Genomic DNA, 18417 nt, shown 5'->3' with positions numbered 1-18417 from the left:
CTCGGTGTCCCTCGTTCCGTCGGGTTTGGGGACAGCGCCGACGGGGCCGTCAGGGTGAATCAGTCGGAGCCGTCAAATGTCTTCAACCCTTTTACGGTTTCGTCGCTGAAGCGCTAAACCTATTTCCCCCGGTAAATTATTCATCATAATAATAATTGTGTAATTACTGTAAGGGGTGTTAATTATTGATGCCCAAAGCAGTAATTGGTATCTATTATTAATGGGCCGATGTGTTATGCTGTTGTGTTTCGCTGGAAGCCCGCTGCTCTCCGCCGGCTGGGGCTGGGGGTGCGCGTCCCCCCGGTTGCGGGGCGGGGCGGGGCGGGATGCAGAACCGCTGCGCTCGGGGCTGCGGGGCCGGGAGAGGGGCAGGACGGGGCCCGACGCGGTGAGGCGGGAGGGGACGAGCGGTGCGTTTTTACCTTCTGTTCTGGTACCACGTTTTCACCTGCGTGTCGGTGAGGTTGAGGGAGGCGGCCAACTCCATCCTGTCCTGCACGCTCAGGTATTTCTGCCTCTCGAAGCTGCGCTCCAGCTGGGCCAGCTGGTGGTCGGTGAAGGCGGTGCGGGCTTTGCGAGGCTTTTTCAGCCGCACCGGGGGGCTGTCCCGGGAACTGGAAATCTCCCGGTCCCCTTCTTCTTTCACTGGGCCGAGAGGAAGGAAGAGAGGCCGAGTCAGGACAGGAAGGGACTGGAAACGCGCTCAGAAGAAAGCGGCAAAGCGCGGTAGCAACAAACGGGAGCAGAGAGTTCGGGCACCGCGCGGATTCCCGCAGCGTTTGTCCCGCAGTTCCCTCAATTCGAATCCGCGGGGCCTCGCGTTGCGGTGCGGTGCGGAGCTGCCTGGGCCGCCGCAGCCCCAACTGCGCCGCTCCGCCCGGCAGGCAGCAAACCCCGCAGGTCGCTTTTTCTCTTCCTTATTTAAATACATTTCCCACATTTTTTAATTTTTCCTTTCTCTTATTATTTTTTTTCCCTTTCCTTTTATCTCTTTTCTTTTCCTTTTTTTTTTTTTTTTTTAATTTCTATTTAAACCATTTTTAAATCCCCAAACAAACCCAACCCCAAAATAAAGATGCTGAGGCAACGTATGTTTAGAGAGAAAAGTCTCCGGGCCCGGAGCCTTCGGCCTCCCGGAGCCTCACAACGAAATGCTGCGGGATGACCCCGCTTGGGCCGTTTTTTAGCCTCTAACGAGAGGTCGGGGGCCGCGGTTCGGTACCGGTGCTGCGCGCACCGGAGGGGATTTACGCTGCGAAACATCAGCGAGAAACAGGAAAAGAGCAGAGAGGAAAAACATACGTTAAAAAAAGAAATCAAAAAACAGAAAACGGGGGAGGGAAAAAGCTTAAAATGAACAGAAAGAAAACAAAATAATCATAAAAAAAAGGGAAGAAAGAGTCCGTGTTGGTGCTCGCCGTGCCCTCCCTCACCCCCTCCCGAAGGATTAGGTGGCAGAAATCGGCGTCCGCGGGTGTTTGCGGGTTTATGTTAAATTTCCCGGCGGTGGGGGTTGGTGGGGCCGGGGCTGCGCGGGCCGCGAGCTGATGCCTCTCTGTAGGAAGACAATAATCCCGTTAATTGAGCCACCGGGGAGCGAAAGCCTTCAGCCGGAACCCTCCGCTCCGGCCGAGCGGGCACAGCGAGCTGGGGGGGGGGGGGGGAAGGAAGATGAGGCCAGGGGGGAGGGGGGGTCCGGGTCCGTCCCAAAGTTTGGCGGAGTTTCTCCACCACACTCCGGGAAAAGTAAATCCGCCTCCCTGGAGCTCCCAAAAAAGTTCCCTGGGCGGCTCCGTGTTTTGTGCCCCGGCCGCTCCGAGCTGCCATAAGGAGAAAAGCACGGATCTGAGTTGCGGGGTTCGGGCCGTTCCGGGTTCTGGGCGCCCGCGCTGCCCCTCCGTGCGCGAACTCGGGGGGTTGGCCGGGAAAGGCGATGTCCGAAGTGGCAAAAAGGGGTCGGAGGAGCTGCGGCCCTCCTCTGCTGCCCCATTTACGCGAAGACTTTCAACTCCAATCGGGCACTGTTTTTAATCCTAGTTAAAACGTATTTATTCTGTGTTTGTTTGTTTGTTTTTAAGGCTTTCTCCCATTCCAGCAGGGTTTTTACCTCCATGTATGCAGAGTTTTCACTCCGTTTAACTAAGGCTTTTCCCCCATGACAGCGGTGTTTTCTCCCCTGTTTAAGCAGGGTTCCCCCCATTTAAGCTCTCTCCCCGCCTGCAGACGGCCCCGCTCCGTTCCTCCCTCCTTTCCTCTCTCGCTTTTTCCAGGCTCGGCCCTTTTTTTGGGAAAGGGGATAAAGGCTGCGAGAATTGCGGGGGGACAATTCAGGAAGCGTAAAGAAACCCCCCCAAAAAAACAGCATCTTCCCCCCCCCCCCCAGCAAAAAAGCAAACAAACAAACAAACAAACTCAAGATCCGCGGGGAGGATCGCGGCCGTTTTCGATCCCTTCGCAGCGCCGGTGCCGATCCCCGCTGCCCCCCGGCTCACTCCCAGCCCCGGCCCCGTCCCTCGATCATAACGAGGAGCCCCCCCGGCGTTTCGGGGCTCTTCGGGGCCGCCCCCCCGGCCCTACAATTTTTCCGGTTGGAAGTGTTGTTTTTTTGTTTTTTGTTTTTCTTTTTTTTTTTTTTTTTTTGGGGGGTGAGAGCGAGGAGGGGGGTTGCGGGCGGACGGGGTTCGGGGGGGGGGTTGGTCGATGCCGACCCCCCCCCGTGCTGCTCCCGTTCCTCTCGGCCCGGGCGGAGGCTGTGGGGGCCCGAGAGGCCGCAGCCGCTTCCCCGCAGCCCTGGGGCTGCCGTGCTCCTTTCCGAACCATCTCCAAAACAACACCGGGAGTAACACCGATAATACAAATCGGATCCAACCTCGCCGGCTTTTCTTATTCGTTTCTTACCGGAGCAGGGGAAATACCCGGCAAAACCCGTGATAATTTCATTTAGCATTATTATTTCTTTTCTCTTATTTTCCTCGCTTTTTTTTTCCCTGTCGGTTCTCCCTTCCTTTCTCCCCGCGGATAGGAACGAAAGAACCAAATTCTGTCCGCGGAACCTGGCGCTGCGAACCCCCCGGGCGCCCCCGGCCCCGCGCCGCGCACGGCCCCATCGTTCCCTCCCGAAGTTTCCCCAAGTTGGTGCCGAGCCCGCTCGAATTTCGGGGGTACCCCGGTTCCCCCCACCCTTTTATCTCCGGGGCCCCGCAGAAGGCTGCGCTGCTCTTACCTTTGTACTCGGAGTCCGAGGAGGAGCTGCTGGTGGTTTTTTCCATTTTCTCCCTAAAGTCCTCTCCGGGTTTGGTGGGGATCCTGCCCGCCGCCTCCTGCCCGCCGTGAGGTCCATTGGTGCTGGAGTAAGGCGCGCAGGCGGCCAGGGGTTTGCAGTCGGCCAGGATGTCTCTGATGAGGAAGGAGGAGGTGACGGTTCGGGACTGGGAGGGAGCCGAGAGCTGCCCCGGCTGCAGGTGCGCGTCCAGGCCCGGCCGCACCGCCGCCTCCGGGGAACGCGGAGAGGGGCACCCGCTGCTGCCCTCCGAGCGGGGGCTCAGCTCCAGCGGGGAGCGGCCGTCGCCCACCAGCGGGTCCCCCTTGGGCACGGCCGGGCTGCCGGCTCGGTGCGAGAGGATGGAGTCGATCCCGAAGCCGGTGGAGCCCTCCATGGCCCCCGCGAGGTGCCGGCGCTCACACAGGCATTGGCGGGGAGGGCGCGGCGGAAGCGGGTTGGTAATTAACAATAACGGCGACGACAACAACAAAAATCGAAAGGAAAAAAAAAAAAAAAAGGAAAAAAAAATCTAAAAGGGAAAAAAAAAAAAAAAAAATAGAGCGAAGTTCAGCTTGAGATCCGGGCAACAATTGCTGCAGGGCTCTCCGAGGCGCCGCGTGTTACATCCAGGGCTGCTCCGTCTTCAGCATCGCGCCCAGCTGCACTCAGACAGACAGACAGGAGAGGGGGGAGAGGGAGGCAGAGTCAAACTTTGGCCGCCGAGGGGGTGGGGAGGGGGGGGGGGCACGGACCCCGACCTCACCCGGGGCCCCTTCCCGGCCACCCCACCCTTGCCCGGAGCCGCGGGGCTGGGGGCTGCCAGCCGGTGGTGGGGAGGCAGCGATCGATAGTGAGGGCTCCGCAGCGCCTTAACCACTTAATGATCCAGAAATCAACGGGGAGGGCGAGGGGAGGGCGGAGGGGGTGGGAGCCTTCGGGCCGCCGCGGCGCCCCCCTTCCCCGACAGCACCTCGGACAGCGCCGGGGGGGATCCGGGGGGCGGGAAGGGGGGGGGGGGGGGGCGAGTGGGAGAACCGGAGTCAAACCGGAGCCAAAGCGTCAGCACCGCGACCAGGAGTCACTCCGGATGCCAATTTCAGGACCTCGGACAGCTCCGGAGTCACCCCGACTTCAGCACCTCGGACAGCGGCTTCCCCACGGTGGGGGCGGGGGGGGGGGCGGTGTAAAAATAACACAAAATTAAACAATTAAAAAAAGGAGAACGAAATGAACTTGTGCCGCTCCGGCTAGCGCTCCCCCCTCGCCTCAGCCGTGTGAACGCGCCCATTGGCCGCGAGGCGTTTCGGGGGCTGTCACTCCCCGCCGGAGACACCTTGCAGCTTGATTAACGCGAATTAATTGCCGCCCGTGTCCTCGCGCTTTCCGGGCGGTTTCCGCCCTCTTTGCTGTCATTATGGCGCTGATGGGGCTCTTAATGGGGTGATTAGCCGCGGGGGGGGTCGGGGGCACACGGAGGGTTGCTGCTTTCTGCTCGCCTCCCCGCAATTAACTGCTCCGCCGCTCGCTCCGAGCAGGGAAAGTTTTGCTGAGCGTTCGAAATACAAAATAATAATAATTAAAAAAAAAACGAACGGTGAGGAAAAGTGCTGAAACCCCTCCCGAAGCCTCAACGCAGAGGCGGCAGCTCTGAGCCCGAGCTGAGCTTCGGAACTGAGGATTTCGTTGAATCCATTCGTTGAAATCCGTTGCGAACGGGCGGAGAGCCTTTTGCAAAAGCAAACGCGGGGCCACCGTGTGCCGAACTCCGGAGCGGCGGCGCTGCCGTCAGTTCGGCAATTACCCCTCCAACGAACCCCCCGGCCTGGCTGGAGCTGCTCGCCCCGCACAGTTTCTCTTTTCCCCCTCCCGCCCCGTCGGGACATTTCGCCGCTCTCGCACGGCTCCCACCTTCCGACCGCTCCGACCGCTCCTGCCTCCTCCCGGGCTCTTTTCCTGGGGGCAGACAAGAGGAGAACGTCCGCGCCCGCGTGCGTGGAGCCGTGCTATTTGAGAGAGATACTGCGGCTTAATTCTCAAATAGTCGATTTCTTCCTTTTCCCCCCTTCCCGGCCGGGCAGCTGCATCTTGTCCCTCTTCCAAAGCCGCTCTCGGCCGGCAGCTTGGAGGCGGCAGGGCCCCCCCGGGCTGCACGGCTGCCAGCTGTCGGGCAGCGGCCAGGCAGGGCCCCCCACCTCCTGCCCTCCGCTCCGGCTCAGGGCTGGCTGTGAGCGGGGCAGGGAACAAAGGAGCCCCGCAGGTGGACAGGGACGGGAGGAAAGCCCCGTCAGTCCCTCCTCTGCCCCAAATCTGGGGGTGCAATGGACCTGGCTCGAGGCTGCACGTCCCCCCGTGTTCTCATATTAGGAGAAATTCCTCCTGTGAAAGGATGGTCAGGCATTGGCACAGCTGCCCAGGGAGTGGTGCAGTCACCGTCCCTGGAGGTGTTCCAGAACCACAGTGATGTAGCACTGAGGGATGTGTCAGTGGGTATTGTGGGGTGGGTTGGGGTTGGATTTGGGGATCTTAGAGGTCTTCTCCAACCTGAATGATTCTGTGATTCTATGATTCATCTGCTGGCATTGCTTTCGCAGCATCCACCAGATCGAGAGATGCACAGCAACTGGTCCCAGTGAGAAACGGGGCAAAGACCCCCATGGGGTTTTCCAGCTCTCTGCAGCATGCTAGGCTCTGGTAACCCACCCAATCCAACCATAGCACCCTGTTTGGGATGGAAATGGGCACTTGGAACAGCACAGAGGTTGGGTTTGGGGCCAAGAATGGGAGCCAGAAGATGGATCAGGGATGGGATTGGTATTGTGTTATAATCACACACGTAGGGGACTGATTCGAATGGTGAGTCTGATGCTGGCATTCCCTCTCTTGAATGGAGCACTGGCCCTCAGGGAGTCACAAGGAGATCTCCAGTTCAACTCTGCTCTCTGTGCAAAGTTATGGGGTGCAGGCAGGGGGGGTCCAGTCCTCACCCCTGAGTGCACACAGTATTGTGCCATGCCCAGGCAAGGCCCCGTATCTCTCTGTGGCTACATTTGGTGTTCCCAGCAGCTACAGGTGCTCACTGCTCATGTCCTAATGTCAGTGTGGCTGACATTCATTAAAATGAATTATTAATATTATTATTATTTCAAAACTGGACTCTCCAAGGCAGAAGTGTCCCCCATTTTGCCAGTGCACGGCATCCCGGCATTCAGCAGTTAGGAGCTCATTAATTCAAGTGGTGACACTGTCAGTGTGGGTCTACCCCAGATGCAAGCTTTCTCCTTTGGTTGAGCTGAATCCTGCAGAACCCTGGGGCACCTGAGGCTGTGCAGGACCTTATAGGGTAAATCCCCATACAGCAGAGCCCAGGTTCATCCTGGCAGCCCCTCTTTCATGAAGGCTGAAAAGCAGCTTAGGAGCAGTCCCAGGAGTGAAGCTGGCGGAGCACCAGGACATGCTGCCCCGTGTCCCACTGGCCAGATGGATCCCAAATGGTTTATTCAACAAGGGTGTCCCCATCCCTGTCAGCCTCTGCTCTGCAGTCATGATGTCCCTGGAGGAGCGGGATCTGCTGGCCGTGGCAGGGCTCACACCTCCACATCGGGGTGAGGGAGAAGAGATGCTGTGCTGTGCTGCTGTCTCCACAGGATTGAGCTCTTTCAGTTCCAACACCTTGTCGTTTTCCTACAAAGCAGACCTAGCTGCCCTGAAAACCCATTTCCTCGGGGCGCCGCCGTTCCCCGGAGGGTATCCGGGTGAGAGAGAGTAGAGCGGTCGGGATGAGGGTAGCGTTCGGGTAGGAGGAGTGGGGAAAAAAATCGGCCCGAAGGCCGCAACGAGCGGGGGGGGGGGGCGGCGGGGAGCCTGCGGCAGCGGTAGAGCAGCGTTACCAGTGGGTGTCACTGCAGGACAAGGAGCGCCGGGGCGTGCGGGGCGGCTCAGGGCCCCCCGGTACAGGGGACAGGGAATGGGGCCGGGGGAGGTCGGGGCGCGGATCTGCCCTGCCGGCAGCGGGGGAACACAGAACGGAGCCGGGCGGCAGCGGCTCTTGAGCTGTGCGCGAAGGATCGGCGGGGGCTGAGCGCACGCACAGAGCTCTGCGGAGGGGCCTCGGCTTGGCAGAGGGTTTGCAGCAGGTGCTGGGATGGCTGCATGCAGGCAAACGGGCAAGAGCTTTGCTGAATCAGGCAGCAAAGGGGAGCTTGCTCGGCAGCCAGTGGGAAGGACTGATGGGTTGTGGAGCTGTCCTAGACTGGGTGTTGAGCGGGATGTGGTTTAACGTGTTTGTGCAGAGCAGGCGGGGGAGGAGGCTGTCCTTGCCCTGTGTACTGAGTTGCTACAAGCACTGCCCTCTTGGCACTGTGACTTGTTACCCCGAGCCTAAGGTCTGTGGTGGTCGTACTGAGGAAAAGCGTTGGTGTGCATCAGCCATGAAGCAATGAACAGGCAGAAATAGGACCTTGATTTCCACATGTGGTTTATTTGGCTACATCTGCATGAACGCAACTCTTTAAATCCTGAGAAATCCTATAATCCTATGTCTGTGGCCGATGCAGGGCTCCATGCTGGCTGAGGTCCTGACCTGAGCTCGATGTATGGCTGCCCTGGGGAGGGAACTGCTTCTCCCAGCCACTTCTCAATGGGAGGAACTGAGCGCCTTCTTACGAGCATCACAGTCTGGAAAAGTACTGAGATGAGGCCCGACCTATAGTGAAAGGAGCAGATAGATGATTGGTTACATGAGCAGCTGGCCAAGTAAAATAGGTTGCAGATACAGGTTTAAACTGAGATGTGTGAGCACATCTTCATGTTTGGAGTGGGGTTACCATCAGGGCCCTGACGTTGCCTTGTGCCATAGATCTGCCTCGTGTGGACGTGCAGAGCTTGCTCCTGCTTCCCTCCCCCCTGTCCTGCTCAGACTGGATGGATGTCAGCTTTTGCATATGTAAAAATACACAGCAGTCTTTGCCCTGAAAAGCTTGCTAGTAATCTCATTAATCAAGACAAACAAAGCATATTTTGCTATTCCCCCTCTCTGGAGGAAGGCATCCGGGTGCTTCCATTTGCATTCGAGTGCCTGACTTCAGCCAGCTGTTTCTGGATGTTCTTGCTTCCCCACAACCTCTGGCTGGGAGGGCGTGAGGGAGGCAGAGCCCAGGCTGCAGAGATGGGTGGGCAGCCCCAGAGCCCCCCAAGCCAGCTCTGACCTCCCTCTGCAGATGCAGCAGTTCTTCCCTCTGACCTGTGTGGGACCAGGGCTGGGATTGTTAGAAAAATCTGCTGTCTGTATGTAGGGACAGCTGAGCTGCTTCTCTTGGCTGCGTTTCCTGGGAGCTGGGCAGGGCAACGTTTCTTTGTGGGGTTGAGTTGAGGCCACAGGGGAGGCGGCGGCAGTTTGTTCACTCCAGGCTGGTGCAATGCTCCTGGGTGAGAAATGTCACACTGAGCCACCGCCGGCTGTAATTAAAATTAGCAGAGTCCTTGACAAAGTTGTGAGTGATGCCACAGCATGAGTAAGTGGGAAGCACCAGGTGTAAGGCAGGGGACAAGTGCTGCGTTAAAAAATGAGGAACCCCCTCATAATGAGGGATACCTGAGGTGTATGGATTAGTCCCAGGCCAGTAATGAGAGACAAGATAAGGGTGTCCCTGGGTCAGAGGTCTTCCTGTGACAGACCGGTGTGAGAAGTCGGTGCCGGTGATGGATCCACATCTCTGATTCTTCTAATTCATATTTTCAATGATGAACCCAGTGGTACTTTCTGTAGAGGCAGCTGATGATCTTCACCGTTGCTCTGATGTGGCTATGGGCTTACAACAGGACTTGGTTTCAATTTCAGGTTCAGAGCTTTGGCTGTAGCAGGTTGCAGGCACAAGCGTGGTGGTTTCCTTTGCAGGATGATGGAGCTGCAGTTTCTTTCTGCTTATTAGAAGCAATGTTTTGCTCTTTTTCTTTGCATATTTATTGACAAATTCAAGCTCACAGGACACTTTTAGATGGGGTGCTTTAACATCAGCCCCTGCTGCGAAGAGTTAGAGGGTCAGTAAAACAAACTTGGCCCCCAAAATACATATTAAAGCTTTAGGGGTGTTGTTTTCATTTGGGTTTATGAGTGTCACTCATGTTTTAAATTGGAGGTCTGTAAGAGATCCCTCGTCAAGCATTAGTACAACCACATGCACAGTGTGAGCAGACAGGTCCATAGGAGGAGAACCAATACAGAGGGAGATGTAAGAAATGCAGGGTGGGCAGAGCTCCCTGAGGCGGCGTCCCGAGGATGGTTTCTGGGTGCTGCTGGGTGGTCAGGCAGGTCAGCTCCCAATGGGAGGCACATCGGAGCTGCAAGGGGAGAGTGGGCTCAGGAGGCAGCTGTGCAGTGATGCATGGCAGGCACTGAGCAGCCCAGGGGTCTCCCAGCCCCACTTCTACCATTCCTTGCTTCTGCAACACAGCCGCCCTTACACCCAACCCCACCTCCATCATCCATTTGATCGAATGCTTTTAGTGGGTGACAAAACACTTTCCTGAGCTCTCTTTACAGGAAACCAATCTCTGTTCCTTTTTCAAAACCCCCCTCATTTACAGAGCCCGAGAAATCCTGGGCCTTTCAAGCCTTCTCCTGTTTCTTCTTTTCCCAAAACGACACAAAACAACAGCCTCGTGTTGGTGGATTTTTTTCTTTCTGGTGGGGAGGAGGGAATAAAGCACACAATGTATGGGTGCTGCACGCACTCAGAGCTGCGCCGAGCGTCCCTGTACAGACAGAGCCGCGCGCGCATCGAGATGCAAATGATTTCCGTGAAGCTATCACTTGTAAAGCTTGACAGAAAATAATGAGAAACACTAAATCTTTTATAAGGTCAACACTCAAGCAGCTGTCAAACAAGAAAAGAATTTAGCGAAAGATCCGCAAAAACTTCCATCGCCTCATTAAATCCAACAGGGCCGGGGCCCGGCGTGGTGAGGAGGCACCGGGGCGCCTCCGTTTTGTGTCAGTAATTTGCGGCGGAGGAAGAGGGAAGACGAAACAGCCAGCGCCGAAGGGGCCTTGGGGGAGGCTGGGGAATCGTTAGTGCGCCAGGAGCGGCCTCGGCTCCTAATTGGAAGCATTGGGCATTATCAACGGAGGATTTGCCTCGGCTCCCTGACAGCTCTCTAGGCCTGGAATGATAGCCCACTTGTCAGTGTAAAAGACCATTAAAAACAAACCATTTTGATTTAATTGGAGGCGGTGCGCTGGGGGCCCAGGTGAGGCGCTTCATCAGCTGATGTTGGCTGCTGATGCCTTTTTCCCCCAGTATTGATGGCTTTTTTTTTTTTTTTTTTTTTTTTTTTTTCTTCCTTCCCCTCCCTTTCAAAAACTGTCTAGGAGAGAGAAAGAGGTGCTGAAAGATCCTTCACAGCTGCACTGAGAGCGGCTTTCAATAGGGTTGTCAACAAATGCCATGACAAGTTAGGGAGAGGCAGGTATTTTTAAAACAGACGTTATTCTGTCCAAGCTGAGCTGTGCTCAGAGGGCTGTGTTGGGTTATCAGGGTTACAAACACCGCGGCTTTTCCCGGTGGCTTCGTCCTGAAGTTGCTTAATGAATTTGCTGGGTCTTCTCTCCCCACCTTTCTAATTCCGAGAAGATAAGGAAATAAGGACAAAGGAGTTTGGGCTAAATGGTCCATGTGTGTGCAAAGGCTTCAGAAAATGCTTGGTTTAATGCCCCATTGAGACTTTGCGTTTTTTTCCCTCCTGCAAAGAAGGGCTGCAGACGTTTGTTGGATTTCACAGCTTGCTCGGTTTGGGCAGTTTGAGATTTTGACTTGGAGCCCTTTTGTGCCATGGAAATGAAGTTGTCAGGTGGCAAACAGAGTCCCTACAGAAGGCCGAATGGCCATGAATGAAACCTCAATCCAAAGCATTCCTGTGGATTTGTACGAGGAAGCAGCAATGGTAGGGGCCTACCTGGAAGACAGCACAGCATTTGTGGTTTCACTCCACTGCAACCCATGAGGCCGCAAGCACCCCACATCTGTTCCGTCACAGTTGAATCTCTAACAACAGCAATGGGCCCTGGGTGTCAGCAGCTCCTTGTGCTGCCATTGGACATCAGGGCTTGGGTGCAGCTGGAGATCTCCCAGGCTGTGAGGTTGCACAGGGGGATGCTGAGCTGCACTGTGCCTCACGCTGCAGAGCTCACAGGCTTGGGTCTCTGGCTGGGTTCACTCTGATACTGGAATTCATGAGCTTACACGATGTGGGGTCTTCTGGACTGGGGCTTCAATAATAGGCCAGATTGAAATATCTTTTCCCTTTTCTTTCTTTCTTTCTTTCTTTTTTTTCTTTTTATGCTGTTTTGTTGCTGTCAACCAGGAGATGTTGGAGAGCAGTGCAATGGCAGAGGAAGGATGGAGGTTTAGTGGATGTGGTGGTGATGGGTTGATGTTTGGATTAGTTGATCTTAGGGGTCTTTTCCAATCTTAATGATTCTATGATTCTACCACACCTCTGAGGTGAAGGAAGGACTGAGAGTGGCACAGGGGAGAGTAGGGTATAATGGAGAGGCTGAGCATACAAGGTATGTGTGAAGAGATGCTGGGAAAGACTGGGCCATGGAAATGCATTGCTGAGATCTGATATAGGCTGCTCCAAGCAGTTGTGTTGTTGGTAGTTCTTATGTTAGGCAAAACAAGAAAATCCAAAGAATCCTGGCTAGGCTGTTATCCCCCAGTTCATTTCACTTTGGCCACGGATCAGCCATCAGGTGAGACCATTTTTTAGCCAAAACCCAACTTTAGAAGAGAGGTTTGATCTGGTGTCATGGTGACAGAAAACTTGCTTTGGTCTATGTACCATCCAGGCCCCAACTCCAAGAATTTCTGTTGTCCCCCTCAAACCCAGGAGGACCAGTGCTGCACTGCGAAGCCATCCTGCTGTGTGGATCAAGCACAGGTTGGTTAAGCACAGTCTATGGCTTTTCTGACAAGGCAACAATTGCAGGATTACATGAGCCACGCTTGTCAGTTCAGCTCTTCAGACAAAAATAGAGGTAAGGCATTAAAAAAAAATGCAGAACATTTCTGTGTGTATGTCTTAAACCTCAACTGTTAATTCTGACGAAAGATCAGGCTGTGAGCAGGTATCGGATCCCTGGTGAGAATCAAATTCTGGAGCCCAGAATTTTGCTGCAAAGTTTATACAGTGGGGATTCCTCTAATTACTTTCACTGGAAATTTACCTGACAGAGCTTTCCCAGGTAATGCAAGGCATACGCGGGAGAGCCGCTCAGTCGTTGACAGAGCCTTTGATTTTGTGCCAGGTTGCAAATTAAGTCTTTTGCCAAGGTACCCGAACACTTGCTCGTCAATTGCTTATCGCTTATTCATATCGTGCATCGAGCACAGCTCGTTTCATCTGCTCGGGAAGGCAGCACACGTTGACAAAAATGTTGTCCAAAGTTGCTGCATTTTCTTTCCTCCCCCTGTTTGGTCAAGTAAACAAGAATATTCTCTCTGGAAAGCCTCCTTGAATGTGTGTGCAAGTTGGGATTCTCTAATGAGCAAAGAAAAGCCAATACTTTGTGTCTGTGACACACAGAATACGGAGCTGTTTTGACACATGTGCAAATTCTGTCCTTCCACATCATGAGGTGCTGCTACAAAAACAAACGTCCTTCTGGAGTGACTTGACAGAGCCCTGAAAATCTATTGCTGAGCGGCCTGTGTTGGTTTCGATTATGGCCATCAGATGTTCTTGATTTGGATTATGGCCATCAAAGATTCAGATGGAGGCAACCAAAGCCTCACCCTGCACTGGCTCTCTGCAGACAGCAGTGCTTTAGGGATGATGTAGTTTGGAAGCAGAATTTGACACTGGAGATGCCATTTTGCCAAGGTCAATGCAATGTTAGTGATGGGAAACACGAGGACAGGATACATGCTTTTGTACATGCTGGGTGTCTGAGCTCTTATAGACCCCAGGAATGTAGTGCAGACAAAAAGGAAGTATTGGTGCGTGGTCCCAGCTCAGTTAGCAGAACCTGAGCTGAGCTGAGATTGCTGCAGGCGGAACAAGATGGAGGCCTTTTGCCTTGGAGGTGGTCGAGGAAGTGGAGGGCAGCAGGAATGCCTTGTGAGGTGAGCAAGGAGTTAACTTCTGTTTGGATTTGTAACATATAAATGTAAAAAACCCTCTAGGACAACTTCCCCTAATGAACTGCCCACCAGGACATGACTGGCTCCCCATGCCCTGCCTCTCTCCATGAGCGGGGGCCTGGGGGGCCCAGGGGACCACGCACCAGGTCAGTCCTGCAGAGCGAGACGCAGAGCTGGAGAGCCCCTGGTGTGAGAGGGTGTGCAAACCACACATTAGGTTAGCCTAATGGTGTGGGCCATTATTCTAAGGCACTGGGGCTGAAACCAAATGAAAACAGTCAATTTGTCTATACTTTAGCAACTCATTGACTAGGTAATGCCATGCAGCCCTGGCAATGCAGGGAGCAGGCAGAGACAATTAATGGGAAGGGCGAAGCTTCTCTGTTTTCTTTTCTGCTTCCTCCATGAGCTTTAGCGTGGTGCCAGGTCTTGCATGGATCTAGTGATTAGTCCAGAGATTTCATGAGAACAGTAATGGTGTATCAACAAACTCCCTTACCTCTTTGGAGTGCTGCACTTTGTCACCTTTCTAAAAGATGGGATGGTATGACTGATTGAGTTTGTCTGAGTTTGGGTGAAGGTTTGGGCCAGCTTGTGTCTCAAGGCTTTTGCTTTGAAAGAACCCAAACTTATAGAGATGGTTAAAGCACAGTTTGGAGTCTATCAAGCATTCTTTGAAGCCAACAGCTTCCTTTGGGGTATTTCTGCTCTTAACTGGGTACACTTTTATGGATGTTTGAGAACTTGCTTTTCCATGGAGGAAATCATGCACTGAAACTCAACTAAGCAATTAATTTCCTGATTCAAGTTCTAACATGAACAGTGCCTGTTAGATCCGCAGCTAGGGAAAGGCGAGCCTTCCAGGTAATGAGAAGGGAATGCAGAAAATAGAAGATGCTGTGTCTTTCTTCTCCCTGGATGCTGCTCCTGAGAAAGAGAGGAAGAGGAGGGAGGAAGAAGAGAAGAGACAGAAAGACTCAGGTGGTGTTTGAGACCTGTGGCTGTGGGGGGAATCCAACCGCAATCACGGATGAAACAAAAGGGAAAGCACAAAGAAAAACGGAGGCTGAAAAATGAATAGTGATGGAAAGGTCTGGGGTGAGAGGAGCTCTAAAGAGAAGGCTTGCCCCAGTATCTCGTGTGACTTACACAATCTGTTTAACAGCGATCGGTCATGTTCTTTCCCTGACACGAGCCGCAGCAGCAGCTTTGTGCTGACAGGCAGCTGGGATAAATGATTACTGACATATGCTAATCGGACAGTCTTAGACAGGATGTAAGAGGAATACATCAAGGTGGTGCAAAATACATTTCTTGGTTGAAACTCTCCAACTTGTACAAGTAAATTAGCTTCAGGAAGTCAAAAGGCTCCTTCATTGTTTTAAACTGCAGTTAAAAATCTACAGCATGGTACAGAAAAACCCCAAAAACAAAACCAACCAGAACCATCAGAACCAGGGCTGGAACAGAGGGTTGAGAGGCTCTTTGCAATAGTATCAATGCCAGATATGATTTTGGCATGCCAACTCTCTGAAGGGCTTCCATGCTTTCAGACCTTTTGGTGTCTCCTTTCCATTCCTCTTGCCCAACTCTTATTTCTACCTTTCTAAAATGCCTCCTAGATTTTCACTTGACGTTTCCCTGCATTTTACACCACAAACAAAGCTAGGAGAATTCACGCAGGTATTACAGAGCACAGCAGGATGTGCTGATGAATTCAGGAAGCAGATCCTGTTGCTGGGATAATAATAAGAAATCATCATCTTAGCTCTTATTTGGATCAGTTCAAGGAATTGTCTTGCACATCTGTAGCCTGGCTAGACCCTTTGCTCAGTCTCAGGGTGAATATTATCAAACAGGTAGTTTAGGGAGATATCATGAGTGTAGGCTTTCTGGGAACCTCCAACTCTTGGGATGAAAATGAGTCTTTGTAGCAGAAATGCTAAGTCGGGGCTTGTAGCAGTGATTGAGCACCTGGTGGGAAGGCAGGGCCAACCCAGGGGAGCTCAGGTGTATCCAATGCACTGAATGATGGAAGGGCTGGAGCCAGGATCCACCCCTGCCCAGACCAGGGTTGGCAGTGAAGGGGTGAGTTTTTTGCTGGAGATCCCTGCGTACCTGAGGCTTTCTGGAGGTAAGCGTCTTCTTTCCTTTATTTCTGTGCTCATGGCTGTTGTATTTGAGAAAATCCTCACTGTGTGCAGCCTGGGACCTTGTTGCTCTGCTGTCATTGATGTGCTTCCCATTGTGTTACAGTCTTGGAATGCTTTAATCTGGCGTGGCTTGAATTAGTTATGGTGAGAGCTGATAAAATGTTAGACTATCTAAAGGTAGGTTTGATTGTTATGGTCAAGTAGAGCAGTTGCAGGAATACCGACAGAGAACAAAAGCCAGTACTGATGGGAGGTATAATAAGGTGTTTCTGATCTGATGAAGATCACAGAAGTGCCCACAAGTTAGGCAATAAGTCCTTTATTTGTTAACTGCTGCCCCTTTTCCAGGTCCAAAATACAATGGAGTTTAAGCACGTCCAGGGTGGGAATGCTATGGGGTCTGGTTCTTGGGGAGCTTTCAGGTAAGAGCATTATGTCTGCCTTCGTGAGATAAGAGATTTCCCAGGGAACCTGGGTGAGGTTAGAAGGTGTTCCTAAGTTCAAATGGTTCATACCTTTTCCAGGTGGGGCAGGTGCCAAAAGGACTCCTCCTTTGGAGGCACTGGGTTTTTTCGGAGAAGCGTGGTGCGGGTGTCGCGCACTTTGTCCTTCCGTGTCTAAAGATGAACAAGAGCAGGCTGAAATGGCTGCAAGGTTATGTATGTCACATCTGTGTCTTGAAATGATCATCCCAGGGTCGTTACTAGTCTATAAGTCACTTTGGATCACCCTAATGCGTCTGGTCTTTCATGTCCATGCAGTTGATGCTGATACCTAAAACATACTGATAAGGAAATGCTGGGCAACAGCCAACTTTCAGCTTTCTGTCATCTCAGCGAGATGACTGTTGCCTGTGTGGAACCTGAACTAGAGCAATGGCTCATCACCAGCTGGGAAAGTCACTTCCACCACCCTCAACAGAGGGGGGGATTTCCTGACTGTTTGATGTGTTACTCTCCTAATTAATTGAAACAGGGAATCTGTCCACTCTGTGGTCTAGTTTATAGGTCTGTGTTGCTTAACTCAGTAATTGGTGGCTGCAGAATTCAGGAATTTGATGGAGGGAACTTAGTGATTAAAACATCAGTCATTACTAAATAAGTTAGGGATGCATTTTTCCAACATCCTCGGCTTGTGCGTTCATAAAGTAGCTGCTAATTAAGAACACTGTATAGCAATTCCACTATAAAGCATACTTTGTGATGGCAGTAAGCCCACTGAAATTGGTCATTACCATATTAGCCCGACTCTTCCTTGAGTCATTAACTAATAAAACAGTCATTGGCTGCTTTTAAATGTTATTACAATATTGTTACGTTTAACAGCTCTAACAACTGCTTGGGGTGAGGGCATCTGCTGTGCCATGCCAGGATCAAGGCTGATGTTGGCCCCTTGAATGTTTGTTGGCTGCTCCATTCTTTTATCCACTGCTGCAGGAAACCTGAGCGGAGCTGATGCTCTCCAGAGGACAATCTGCAGGGCTTCTGGCATGAGGATGGCATTAAATACCAATGATAATTTGAAACCAAATTCTTTGTTACAGTAGAGCTTTTTAGTACTGTAAAAGCATTAGAGCTTCCATTTCAATTTAACAGGAGTTTAGGTGGGCACCCCGTGACTAGAGACATATTGATGTAAGCAGATGCTTAATGATAGCCAGAGAGATGTCTTAGAAGAGCTGCCTAAGCCTTTAGCAAGGCTTTCATCAAAGCACCATTGCTCTGAGCTTGCTCCATTTCTGATAAGCTGATACACTTCCCAATGAAAAAATACTTTTAAAAAGCCTCCCTTCTGTCTCCAGAGCACTTCCAGGCCCACGCATCTGCTGTTCACTCCCACAGCATCAACCTGCAGAACATGCTCTGGCTGGAGCCAGGCCCATTCGGACTAGGAGGAAGCTGATCTGATCTTTATGAGGCTTTGTCTTCTAGTAGGCAGGGAAAATGGTTTCCCAGCTGAAACCCCTCCCTGTGACTGGCAGAAGCCCATCTATTGTGGGTGGGACAGTGGGAGCTGATGTCTGGTAGCAAGCAGCAGCGCTGTTGGAGCGTTACTACCTTTGTCTTCTCCAGCCGGAGCGCTGCGGTCCGTGCTCTCTGCTGTTCCATCCACAGCTCCTTGTATTTGTGTTGCAGGAGGTCAAACAGGGGAGTGGAAGGCCTGGAAAACATTCAGAACATGACAATAGAATCTCCAAGGTCTCCTTTCTACCTCCTTGTGCTGATTCCCTTCTCTAGTCCTGTAACAGGTGACCAAGTAGAGGCACAGCTGTAGCCTGGACTTATTGAGGCTTGCTCCTGCCAGGTGAGGATGCTTTAATCAGAAACTGCAGGAGGTAGAACTGGCAGTGGCAGCAGTGGAGCAGCAGGGTTCTTGCCTTGAGGACAGCATATTGCTTATCACCAGTTCTGGTGCTATTCTTCTCCCCCAGAAGCAAACAGAATACCCAAGGGAGGAGGTGATGGAGGATGTCTAGCTTGAATTTTATCAGTCCTTGTCCTTGCACATCTTGTTGGGGAGGGACTTTCTCATCTCAGTAGCAGCCACTGACTTTGGAACCATCAGGTCTACTCATACCTGTAGCTGCAGTGCCTTCAGCTGCTGCTCCTAACACAAGGCAGTGCTTTCCCCACCTGACCAGGCCAACTGCAAGACACCAGTGAGCTGGACAGAGAAACTGAGAAATGCAAAATGCCACCGATGTGCAGTGGAAACAACTCAAATTCCTTTAAACTTTTTCTCAGAGCTTTGCAAGGGTCCTCTACAGTAGCTCAGGGACCCTGGCAAAGGGGGAGTCCATTACAGCAGAAATTAGAAATGACTTGTCTTCAGAATAACTTCTGCTGCAATTAAAGGAGTCCCC

The 18417-nt window shown here is 52.5% G+C and overlaps 2 protein-coding genes across 2 annotated transcripts in view; both read right to left on the bottom strand.

Annotated features, from left to right (window-relative positions):
* Nucleotides 1–3656, bottom strand: part of BARHL1 (BarH like homeobox 1) — a 4585-nt gene extending 929 nt beyond the window's left edge. Inside the window, exons 1-2 of the mRNA XM_042830949.1 lie at nt 3224–3656; nt 423–645 (exon numbers count right to left, since the gene is read on the bottom strand). Coding sequence (XP_042686883.1) covers nt 423–645; nt 3224–3656 — 656 coding nt within the window. The remainder of the gene's footprint in view (nt 1–422; nt 646–3223) is intronic.
* A 4239-nt stretch (nt 3657–7895) lies between these two features.
* The window catches only part of CFAP77 (cilia and flagella associated protein 77), a 51763-nt gene continuing 41241 nt past the window's right edge, over nt 7896–18417 (bottom strand). The window contains exons 4-6 of the mRNA XM_042830948.1: nt 17612–17714; nt 16070–16171; nt 7896–7964 (exon numbers count right to left, since the gene is read on the bottom strand). Coding sequence (XP_042686882.1) covers nt 7896–7964; nt 16070–16171; nt 17612–17714 — 274 coding nt within the window. The remainder of the gene's footprint in view (nt 7965–16069; nt 16172–17611; nt 17715–18417) is intronic.

Source organism: Centrocercus urophasianus, unplaced genomic scaffold, assembly GCF_019232065.1.
Source record: "Centrocercus urophasianus isolate 14NV4802_14NV808 unplaced genomic scaffold, USGS_Curo_1.0 seq_34, whole genome shotgun sequence".
Classification (NCBI taxonomy): domain Eukaryota; kingdom Metazoa; phylum Chordata; class Aves; order Galliformes; family Phasianidae; genus Centrocercus; species Centrocercus urophasianus.
Note: the sequence above shows the minus strand (reverse complement) of the source record. Positions and strands in the feature narration are given on the sequence as shown.